This window comes from Pogona vitticeps, chromosome 5, assembly GCF_051106095.1.
Source record: "Pogona vitticeps strain Pit_001003342236 chromosome 5, PviZW2.1, whole genome shotgun sequence".
Taxonomy (NCBI): Eukaryota; Metazoa; Chordata; class Lepidosauria; order Squamata; family Agamidae; genus Pogona; species Pogona vitticeps.
In genome coordinates, this window is record NC_135787.1 from 98143007 (window position 1) to 98155578 (window position 12572).

The 12572-nt window shown below is 39.9% G+C and overlaps 1 protein-coding gene across 9 annotated transcripts in view; it reads left to right on the top strand.

The window, feature by feature from the left end:
• The window catches only part of NTF3 (neurotrophin 3), a 125885-nt gene extending 116926 nt beyond the window's left edge, over window positions 1-8959 (top strand). For all 9 annotated transcript variants that reach the window (XM_078394130.1, XM_020785746.3, XM_078394132.1 and 6 more), the window contains one exon: window positions 7803-8959. In XM_078394130.1, coding sequence (XP_078250256.1) covers window positions 7803-8600 — 798 coding nt within the window. In that variant the 3' untranslated portion in view covers window positions 8601-8959. The remainder of the gene's footprint in view (window positions 1-7802) is intronic.
• Window positions 8960-12572: the final 3613 nt, after the last annotated feature.

Below are 12572 nucleotides of genomic sequence, written 5' to 3' on the forward strand. Positions count from 1 at the left end.
GTGGCTGGCATCTTCAGAGAATAGAAGTCAGAACTCTGTGCTCTGTTGCAGTTTGTTGGATAGTTGAGTACTGTATTTATAACTGTGGCAACAGCTTTTGTCCTTTTCAAGAGATTGGGTGATTATGGTGATCAGCGTGTTTTTGTTGTGGGTGTTTTGTTGTGATAAGGGGAAGAGATGATCTGTCACTGTGATTGATGGGTGTCGTTAGCTGGTCTTTTTTGTGCAGTGATCATTGGTTCTTGTGGCTGGATAGAGTTTGTTGACCTTTTGCAGGCTGTATTTTTCAGTGCTGGGAGCTAGGCTTTGTGGAGTTTTAAACTTTCTTCTTTTTTGTTGAAGCTCTACTGGTGTTTGTGGATTTCGATGGCTTCCCAACGCAGTGTAACATAATGATTGCTGGTGTTGTCCAGTACAGTGGTGCCTCGCTTAACGAGCGCCCCGTACAGCGATGAATTTGCATAGCGATCCCTTTTCCGGGATCGCTAATGCGAAGGCATCGCGTCGGCCCCAATGGGCGAAATTCGCATAGCGAAGATCGGTAAGCGTTTCACTTACCGACCTTCGCTTTGCGACCCGCGGATCAGCTGTTCAGCGGGTCCAAAATGGCCGCCGGAACACCCGAAATGGCCGCGGGCAGCGTTTTCGCGCCCTTGGTAAGCGAGGGGAGGGTGCGAAAACACTGTGCAAGGCCATTTCACGTGTTCCGGCGGCCATTTTGGACCCGCCGAACAGCTGATCCGCGGTCTCGCTGCTGCCAAAATGGCCACGCGCAGCGTTTTTGCGCCCTCCCCTCGCTTACTGAGGGCGCGAAAATGGCTGCTGGACCCGGAAAACATCACTGTACGGTGAGTTTTCTGCCAGTGGGTTTTTTTTATCCGTACAGCGATGTTTTCGCATAGCGAAGGTTAATCCGGAACGGATTAACCTCGCTATGCGAGGCACCACTGTACTTCAGTATTTTGAAATAGAATTTCATGTCCAACTTGTTTTAGGGCATGTTCAGCTACTGCTGATTTTTCCAGTTGTTTTAGTCTGCAGTGTCTCTCATGTTCTTTGATTCTGGTGTGAATGCTGCGTTTTGTGGTTCCAGTGTATACCTGGCCACAACTACAAGGTATCCGGTATACTCCTGCAGTGGTGAGGGGGTCTCTTTTGTCCTTTGCTGACCGTAAAATTTGTTGTATTTTTGTGGTGGGCTTGAATACTGTTTGTAGGTTGTGTTTTTTCAAAAGTTTCCATGACCCCTTTGATGGATGGCAGAAATATTTTATTTGTGGGTGGCTGTTTTAACTTTTCAGTTTGGTATTGTTTCCTTGGTTTGATGGCTCTTTTGATTTCATTCTTGGAATAGCCATTTCCCTGTAGGGCCCAATTCAGATGGTTGAATTCGGTGCTGAGAAACTGAGCTTCACAGTTCCAATTTGCATGGTCTACCAGTGTTTTGATTATGCCTCTCTTTTGTCATGGGTGGTGGTTGGAGTTTTTGTGTAGGTTCTGTGTGGGTGGGTTTTCTGTAGACCTTGTGTCCCAATTGGAGGTCAGTTTTGCATATGAACATGACATCTGGGAAAGGGAGTTGGCCCTCTATTTCTTTTTCCATGGTAAATTGTATATTTGGGTGGATGCTGTTGAGATGGTTTAGAAATTCTTCCAGTTTTTCTTCACTGTGGTTCCAAATTGGTGAAGGTATCATCCACATATCGGATCCAGACTGTGGGTGCAAAGGGTGCTGAAGCCAGGGCCTGTTTTTCGAAATGTTCCATGTAGAAGTTTGCTAGAACTGGGCTGAGGAGGCTCCCCATGGCCACTCCATCTGTCTGTTCATAGAACTCGTATGAACCCGTAAAGTGCACCATCTTTGAATTCTATGTTTTTATGTATCAGGACATAATAAAAATCATCTGACCCTCAGTAGGTCTGAAAATGAGGTAAATATAACCTCAGATGAACAACAACACATGACATAATATACCATGTCATGATTTATTTAACAAAAAATAAAGCCAAGGTGTGAAAAACTAGGTATACCTAATAGCTTGTACTGTACAACCAACGTTAGCAACAATAAGTAATTTTTTGTATGACTTTATCAGTGTCTCACATTGTTGTGGAGGAATTTGGACTCACTCTTCTTTAAAAGTCCACATTTATTGTATTAGCTAAAAGCCGTCACAATTGTTTAAATACAGAAATGGTCAAATAAAAACATGATAAAAGCCGTCACTATTGTTTAAAATACAGAAGTGGTCAGATAAAATCATTCTAAAATCAAAGACATGTAAAATAATAAGAGACCCTTCATATCTGGGAATCTCCCACACAATTTTTCGCAATGGCTTTTAGAAAATTAGCTCGAATATTTCTGGCCGCTTTCGCGAACAGCACTGTTCTATCTCTTCTTTACAATGTTGCTTCAGTTCATTGAGGTCTGTGGGCTTCTACACGGCTCTCTTAAGGGCCCACCATAGCATTTCAATCAGGTTGAGGTTTGGACTTTGACTGGGCCATTGCAACACCTTGATTCTTTTCTTTTTCAGCCATTCTTTGTAGATATGCTGGTGTGCTTGTGATCTTTGTCCCGTTGTATGACCCAATTTCAGCCAAGCTTTAGCTGTCAGATGACCTCACATTTGACTCTAGAATACTTCCCTAATTTTCAGACCTGATAAGGACCAGATGATTTTTATTATGTCCTTTTGTGTAAAACCATAGAATTCAAAGAGGGTGTACTTTCTTTTTCAATGACTATATATAGCTTGATGAGAAGCATTAGTGATCCCATTTTCCTTTCATTTTTCAAAGAATTACGGACACCTACAGAGACATGGTTCTCAGAAATTCTTTAATACTGTACAAGGATTTGCATTTAATTGGATTCCTAAATTCTAGGAAATTTGTTTCAGTGTCATCAGGCCACCATGTTCTTCTGCACCTTGCTACTGTTGCACTTGAATGTCCTAGCTCTGGTGCATTGTGTTTCTGGTAGCATCCAAACTTTCATGTCAATGTTAGCAGCAAAAAGAGATGGTTACTTATCAAACTGTGTCTGATTTTAAAGTTGTATATGCAGTTATGTAATGATTCTGAAACTATCTGTAATGGTAGAACCTTCTTTTGGATATATCAATTAGAACTGTATTGGTATAAGTATATAGTAGTGCCTCGCTTTACGATTGCCCCGCATTACGACGAATCCACTTTACAACGATCTTTTTGTGATTGCAATAGTGATCGCAAAATGATGGTCTAAATGGGGGAATTTTGCTTTGGGATGATCGGTCCCCTGCTTCTGGAACCAATTCTTTGCAAAACAACGTTTTTCTAACAGCTGATCGATGGTTTCAAAATGGCCGCCGGGTAATTAAAATGGCTCCCCGCTGTGTTTAGGGATGGATTCCTCGCTATACAGGCAGGGAAATGACCCCCATATGGAGGATCTTCGCTGGACATTGAGTTTTTACCCCATTGGAACGCATTGATTGGGTTTCAATGCGTTTCAGTGGGGTTTTTTATTTCACTTTACGATGTTTTTGCTTAACGGCGATTTTCCTGGAATAGATTATCGTCATTAAGCGAGGCACCACTGTAATGGCATAAATCACAGCAGTGAATTGCTACTAATGAATGATTCAGATGCATGTAGACAAAATCCGTACGTTGGCATTAAAATGGTGGTGGTAAAATGGGATTGTGCAGGTCAGTTTCAGAGCTGCTTTCTGTGTTGACAGGAAAAGTCTATGCAGAAGCTGTTACCATAGTTAATGAAACACTGTCACAATGTTCTGAATGACACAGGATCGTTTCATAATCCTGAGAAGAATGTAATGGGATAAACTCCTGAAGGAATCTGATTTCACACTAAGAGTAGTCACACATGTATTCATATTGTATGCAAATTTTCAGATTATTATGATATTATGCTAATAGCATTATTATTTTTCTTAATAGTTTAAAAAATAAATTTAGGATTTCTAAGAAAATGGCTTAAACATTTGGAAATCATATTAAAATGTGCTTTAAAACTTTAAGAAAGAACTAAAAAATGTTATTTGTTACTTCTGAGTTTCTTATTTTTATTGATATTCTTCCATTTCCATTTTCCATTTCTGCAACCAGCTTTTATTCACAGAAAAGGAAAAAAGCTGCTCCTATGCTTTTGAGGCCCTGCCAAAGGTGACCTTCTCTATCTAGACCATGGGTTTCCAACCTGTGGGTCAAGACCCCAAGGGGATCACAAGGTGTTTCCTTCAGTGGTCGCCAGGCTTTAAAAAAAACTGGGGCTTCTATCCCATATGTGTGTGGTGAAATGAATGGATTACTAGTTGCTTCACTTTTTCAGCAAAGGTAAAGGCACTGAGTTGTATTCCTAGAGAGGAAGGGAGCAGGCAGGATGGGATGTGCAGTAAAAACAAGAACAGCCCTCCCTGTTTCTCTGTTCTTCCTCCAGAAAAAAAGCAGGGTTTCTCCTCCCTTAAGGGCTGCCCCTCCCCTCCAGATTTGGTGATTCCCTACCCAATTGTGCCTGGAGATGATGTTGGTGAGTCCATCCCAGCTGGACTGGACGGGAGACTAGGAAAAGCTGGGGGGGGCAGAGTAGGAGCAAACAGAACCCAAATTGCAAGCCCAGCCAAGCAGAGGAGAGACCCCATCCTCCATCTGGTGGTAGACAGTTGATGGCAGTGTTATGTGCTGTCAAATTGCTTTCATATCAATGTTAGCAGCAAAAACCACTTTGGGAAGGCTTTGATTTAATGTTCCTCCATCCACCCCCAAAAGACTCACTCCTATAGTAAAAAACTGTGTGGCAATCCTGTGAAATAAAGAACATGATTTCTTCTATTGAGTCAATCCATTTCAAGTCCTGCCTTCCTCTTTTCCTAGCATTATTATCTTTTCCAAGGAGGTTTGTCTTCTCACCCCATTACAAACGTCTTTTTATGCAAATATGGCAGGGACCGCGGGCTTCTTGACTATTATGAAAAGAGGTTGTGGCTCAAAAAATGTTGGGAAATGCTGATCTAGACAAAGGCTGAAAGGGCCATATAAAAACAGGCCACTGCTATTGAGCTACTGTGCTCACTCATGATTAGGTAGTTGAACTCCGTGACACTCACTTATTTTTGCATGATTTTTATCATCTGAATAGAGGCTCCAGACAGTGGATGAAGTGGCAAAACTGTTTTTGGACTGGACTGTTACCGACTGCAGGTGGGGGAATTGCATGGTTGAATGCTTTCCTCTGGAAAAAAGGAAATTCTTGCACATAAAAAGCATCAGACTACAAGCTTAGTTTGTGGTGCGCTGGGAACTTTCTGTATAAAGTTTTTTCTTTACCAGTTTTCTTCACTTGCAGTTTGAAGTAGCATAACTGAAGTGTACTTTTACTGCTTTATGAACTTGGGTCAATGACTAAGAGTCAAGTTGACCAGTGTACTATCCTGACACTGATGATCATATGCTTTCCTCTTGAATAAGGCTCCTCCAAATAACTTTAGTAATCAAATTCCTTATGATACAGTAGCTAGAACTGTTTTTGTTCTGCAGTTAACATCACTTATCTTGGCAGCTTGGATTGTAACCACTGTTCATTCCCACATTCTGACAGCTGGGTTACCAACAACAACAACAACAACAACAACAACAACAACAACAACAACAACAACAACTCACTTTTGATATGATAGCTCTTCTCTTTTTAGTGATTCAGAAAGTTATTTTCCTATACATTTGTATCTTCACAGAGCAGCAAGATATTTTCTAACAAATTAAATGTCTTTTTCTTAAACTTGACAATTATGCACAAGGAAAACATAGTCTAGACACAGGTGAGCTCATTTCATAACAAAATATGAGAATGGGAAAAAAAATCACATTTCTTGACCATAAAAGGGCAGACTGCACATTGACAGAGTTAAGTGATTTTTTTTTCATTCAATGTTTACAGAGTAGGGAAACACTCTTAATGGGTCAGGAAATATATTATGCTAAGTTACTTTTCCTCTTTCAAAAATAATTATATACATTTATTGGCTGAAATTCTGTAGTACGTCACAATTAGAATAGGTCCATTTGAATCAATGGATCCTACAGAACAGTTAACTCACAAAATCTCCACTGATTCAGTGGGTTTACTCTAGTTATGGCTTACTTGCTATTGGGTTTCAGCTAATGTGTTATAAACTTTTCTAGGCTAGAGTTCACTTCATCAGCTACTGGAATTAGATGCTCCAGAAAACGTCAGCCTTCTATTTCCTTTCCCACATAATACATAAGTCAAGGGTGAACTGATAATAATGTTGCAGTCTATTTATATATTAGTACAGTCTTCACAGTCCACCAATGTTTTTCATATTCCAAATAAGAGAGCATGGGGAGGATGATTAAGAAGCGGACTACATAGGCATTTGGACTGGTGCAGGAAAGGGCTGATTTGCTCTTAAAGATTGCAATCAGAAGACACCTTTGTTGTAGCACATCAGCCCACCCTCAGAGCAGTCCCATCCATACCAGCATTTCTAGTTTTTTTTTTTAAATCATCAGAATGGGGTTGGCAATGACTTTTACATGAGATTTTGCAGACCTGCTGACATTAATAGTAAATAAAGTAGGTGAGGTAAAGCAATTATTTTATTAAGTATACAACAGCTTCATTTTTATTTATGTACAGTGGTGCCTCGCTAGACGATGATAATCCATTCCACTGAAATCGCTGTTTAGCGAAATCATTATCTAGCGAAAAGCATTTCCCCATTGGAATGCATTGGAACCTGTTTAATGCGTTCCAATGGGGAAGAATCGTCGTTGTCTAGCGAAGATCGGCCATAGGAAAGCCGCTTTGCGAACCAGCGATCAGCTGTTTAAATCGCTGTCTTGCGAAGCTTAGGTCCCAAAAACACCTGTTTTGCGAGCACGGAGGGAGCTGTTAAAATCGTCATTTAGCGAAAATCGGTTTGCGAAGCAGGGACCAAACATTGTCCAGCGAAATTGCCCCATAGGAATCACTGTTTTGCAAATCGCTATAGCAATCACAAAAAATCAATGTCTAGCGAAAAAACTGTCATGCGAGGTAACTGTCTAGCGAGGCACCACTGTATTTAATCAATGAGTCAAACCACAACTCAGTGTTAGAACACCAGCTTTGTTTGTAAAAAGCTCCATGTTTAGTTTCTGACACTTACATCTGTATGGATCTTTCTAGCAGGGCTGAAAGAAGAACCTCTATCTAAGACCTTGAAAAGTTGTTTTCAGCCCAGGTAGAAAATACTGAGTTTGATGGGGTGATGATCCAACTCAGGATAAAATAGCTTAACAAAGAGATTTGAATTCAAAAATCCCTTTTGTTCGCATAATGCCCTTATGGAGTTGTACCCATTATTTCATGACTGGGCAAGTTCTGAGGGCTTGGGAGCCCAGTTCAATCTGTACCCTCTCCTCACAAGCTATATCAGACCTGGAAAAGGCTGAAAGCAGTCATTTAAACGGGCTGCTTCCAGTTTCTTGGAGGGGTTGGGATGAAAACCAATGCTTTAAGAAGTTTTTCCCCTTCAAATAGTAAAATTTTTTTACTTGCCCTCAACCCCATATTTGAGGGGGCATTTTGAAGGTGGATGATTGTAGGACACCCCCCCCCAGTGCCCTGGGGGACTTCATGTCACTTCTGAACCATATTTTCCCGTCCTTAAGTTGTTTGTAAAATTTTCTATCTGTTAAATATGTAAAAGGAAAAAAGAGGGCAAATCTGTTCAATCAATGTGTAAATTTTTTTGTTATCTCTAAGTTTTCTCTCAATTCTTTTTCAGATCTTACACGTGAACAAGGTGATGTCCATCTTGTTTTATGTGATATTTTTTGCTTATCTCCGTGGCATCCAATCTACCAACATGGATCAAGGGAGTTTACCGGAAGAGTCAATAAATTCTCTTATTATAAAACTTATTCAGGCTGACATTTTGAAAAATAAAGTATCTAAACAGATGGTAGATATTGAAGATAGTGTTCAGAATGCTGTGAAGAAAACAGAAGTTATGGAAACGGATATGGATGACAGCAGCAACATGAAGTTGGATTCCCAATCGGTTATTTCAATGGATACAGAATTACTGAGGCAACAGAGACGCTACAGCTCCCCCAGGGTCCTCTTGAGTGACAATACTCCACTGGAGCCCCCACCATTATATCTTATGGAGGATTACATTGGCAGTTCGGTGGTGGTGAACCGAACCTCTCGGCGTAAGAGATTTGCTGAAAACAAGAGCCACCGTGGAGAATATTCAGTGTGTGACAGTGAAAGCCGGTGGGTCACAGACAAAGCTTCTGCAATTGACATTAGAGGACACCAGGTAACGGTGCTGGGAGAAATCAAAATGGGCCCTTCCCCGGTGAAACAATATTTTTACGAAACAAGGTGTAAACAAGCCAAACCTGCAAAAAGTGGTTGTCGTGGTATAGATGATAAGCACTGGAACTCCCAATGCAAAACATCCCAAACATTTGTACGAGCATTGACTTCAGAAAACAATAAACTCATAGCCTGGCGATGGATAAGAATAGACACCTCTTGTGTATGTGCGTTGTCCAGGAAAATCGGACGAACATAGATCTTCATTTCTCTGCCATATAAATTATTATGTCTAAATTATATGATATGCATGTAGCATATAAATGTTTCTATTGTTTTATATATTATAAGTTGTCCTTATTTATTAAATTCCAGCAAACTACAAGATATATATAGATATATAGATATATATAAGCTCTTTCTCTCAATAAATAACAGTAAAGTATGGGTGTTTACCACTGGCAGCACCATTTCTCATTACTGCTTGTGTTTTCTACTCCTCCCCAACTTCCCATTAATTTGCCTGTAACATCTCTGTGTAACATCAGTATTCTCCATTCAGTATTGTCAATCCACTGACCACTGAGTAAAACTGTTAAAAGAAACTGGATCAAGAAAGTTGCTGAGACTTCTGTACATGTTTTTTTCTCTCTTTCCCATCCCCCTTGTTTTCCAGTTGTGAAATCTTCATCCCAGAAACAAAATTGGACAATGTAGCCCACAGCTAATGTTAGTATTTCATCCACTGACTAGTATTAAAATGTATGTTTTCTTTATGTTGATCCAGCTTGGCCATTAGTTACAGGGCTTCTCCTCGTATGTTGCTATTTCAAAACCACTGCTAATAACCTTGCAGTTTAAATTTAGGCTTATTTTTTTAAAGAACACTTGTTTTTTAAACTGTCTTTAATGCTGCCAATTTCTTTTTAGAAGGCTATGAAAAAATCTGAAATATTCATAATAGAATGTTGTCAAAGCCAAGAAGAAATCCAAGTGATCAGTAACATAATACATAAAAGATGAATTTCCTCAAAATGAGCTTTTTCTAAAAAAAACTGTGGGTGTGGTTTTTTTTTGTTTCTTTTCATTTCTAATAATCAATTTTCTGTCATAGCACGAATTTCTTTGCTTGTAAAGTAAATGGAAATCTTATTCAGAGGAATTGCTCCAGTACTGAAGACTAGATACTGCTGGAATGGACATCAAAGGAAAGTCAGTTAAATGTGCTTAAACACTTTTGAAAACTGCTAATGGAGAAAGACTTCTGCACTTCTGATGAAACCACTTTTGCGTTGATTGCTGAACAAGAGCAGTATAACTAACAGCAAGTCTTCCGTGAAATGTAATGGCTTCAATCTACTTTTAGCTGTACCCACATAGCCAGATGCAGTAGCTAATGGATCCATGCGTCTAACTCAATCTGCAGGTGCTCTTCGTCAGGCTGGAGAAGTTTGGCAAAGTGGGGATGTGGGGAGCGTTTTTTGTTTGTTTGTTTTGTTTTTAAACTGGCTTGGTGTTCAAGCCACTAGATTTGCAGTGGAATGTAGAAGGAGATACGTGGCTTAGATTGCAGGTCTACCTGGCAGCTAGTCTCACAGTGCAGCTTATTATTGAGTAGATCTGCATAGGATTGTATTTTAAAGCTAAAATCGTATACACAACTCAGTGGAGGTTGCTTCTGAGTAGACCTTTGCATCTCTATTTAGCAATGTGATTTCTAGCAATGTGGTTTTCAAAATAATTTTGCAGACAACTGAAACATTAAGAACAAAAATATTGAAACATTATATGCACATTTTTATAAAAATAATCATTATTCAGAACAAAGTACATTAAAGGCCATCAGATAAGAAGTAAGAACCTTAGCCTAAGTCCTGTTCCTCAGGCATGGAGTTACAGACTTCTGTCCCCAAAACCACAGTGGACTTCTGTGCAGAAGTCCCACAATTTCCTTGGGATCAACAGGTAAAAATGAAAAGTAAAGGTGACATGTTCTCAGTATGTTGATGGCTCCTTAGCCCAGCCTCTGAATTACTTTCCCTGTTGGCTTTATGTTAAAATGTATAGGGTGCAGAATAAATCTCATGGTAATCCATAGGTTAAGCATTATAGGAGATAACTTTTTTTTTTTTGGACTTATATACCGTCCCATAGAGCTACAAGCACTCTCCAGGCAGTTTACAATTTAATTATGCAGGCTACACATTGCCCCCCCCCCAGCAAGCTGGGTACTCATTTTACCGACCTCAGAAGGATAGAAGGCTGAGTCAAACTTGAGACGGCTACCTGGGATTTGAACCCCAGGTCGTGAGCACAGTTTTAGCTGCAGTACAGCATTTTAACCACTGCGCCACGAGGCTCTTATCATCTGAGCTCTATCATCTGAGCACTTTGAGTCATGAAATTTAGCAGCCAGCTTAATAGGAAGCTCCCAAGGCCAAGCTTGCTACAAGGGTGTTATGGTCTATGCAGGGCAACCCCCTAAAGTTTTTGATTATAATTTCTATAAACTATACCAAATGGTCAGGAGTTATGGGAGTTGTAGTCAAAGCATCTGGGGAGAGGAAGTTTGTCTATCTCTGATTTATGATACTCAAGGAAAATGGCCACTGAGGGGACTAGAAGTACAAACAGAATTTCTTCCGTTCATTTTTTATTCCAGGTCATCCGACTTGGTGACCAAGGCTATTGCTATAACCATGGCAAGGTCAAAAACCAGATTTTAACACATCTAAATAAGTAGTGTCTGCCTGTAGTTGACACACCAGTTTTTCCAGACCTTTGTTCAGGAATAGAGTATTAAATACTAAGTAGTTATTGTTCACTGCCATAGGGTCTAAGATGTTTTTTTCTCTCCTGTAGATGTCTCACAGTTGCCTTTTTAAAGGCACCTAGCAGAACACTGCCTCTCAAGAAGGTATCTACTACTTCTGAGGTTTACACAGCTATTATCTGACATTTTATCAGTGAGGAAAGTGGTGAACCTCAGCTCCTCAAGCATCTAGTCAACAATCCCAGGCAGCACAAAAGAGAAGTAGTTAGGCAATACTAGGTGCTATACAGGTTTTGTATAGACTTACTGGAACAGAGAAACATGACGACCGAGCCTCCATTTTTGAAACTGTCCATTCCTGCTGGTACCTGCACTCTTTGTTAAGCAGTCAGAAGGCTCGCAGAGGAGCGTGGTAGTTCATATCTACAAAGAAGGAAACTGACTGATTTGTGGAGGAGGGAAATTATTGATAAAATCTGAGAAGAACTGAATGTCTTCAGCTTTCTCCTCCTGGGTTAGGAACATTCAGTGGCTGATTCTGTTTCATTGCAGTGTTAAACTGCAAATGGGACCAATTAAAAGTTCCAGTGATGCTGCATTTGTATTACTTCCTCATCATTATGAGGTGTCCCAGATTTCCATCTACCACTGAGAAGATGTAGAAGCTAGAAATATATTTATTCCAAATTGAAAAAAAAAAAACATATAGTTACCCAAATTGATAGGTATTCCATGGCAGAAATCCTATTGCTCTCCGTTACGATGGGATGACTTTACCACCAATCATTAAAGACTTCTCCTCCCATCCCACAGCCTCCAATGGCTTTCCGACAATGAAAGTGATTACACAGGGACTTTAATACATTTGGGAGAAGAAACTGGGAATGTTTAATTTCTGAAAAATTACAGTGGCCAATTACACAACATAACTTACACAACATAACCTACAAAGTAGGATTTCATCCTGTGTCTCTGTCCACATTGTACTTGAGGACAGTGAAGTTTCATTACTGTAGCTCTATTTAGGCATTCAAAGGGAGGTTAACATAATGAGGGAAGTGCGCTAACCCCACTCCTCTGTTCTTAGTTCACTAGACGTTGAGACCAGAGTGTCCATTATGTGCAGAGCCTATGTAATAAAAGAACTCCGTGTTGCAGATTGCATGTAAAGCCTCCAAGCACAGTAAAGACTGCCTTTTTCTGATTGTCACTCTTCATACACAATGTGATAAAAGAATGCTCCCTTTTTATCAACTCCTCCAATGCCCCTAGGTGTGCATCTCCTATATCTTTTAATTTCCGCTTCTCTTTTCACACTTCACATTTACCTACTTTTCTCCAGTTACTAGACTTTTCCTTCACCACCCCTCCATACTCCTTCTAAATTGACTTCTTCCTATAACATTTATTTATTCTTTTATTTAATTTGTATACCACCTTATTAGTGGGTTGTATTAT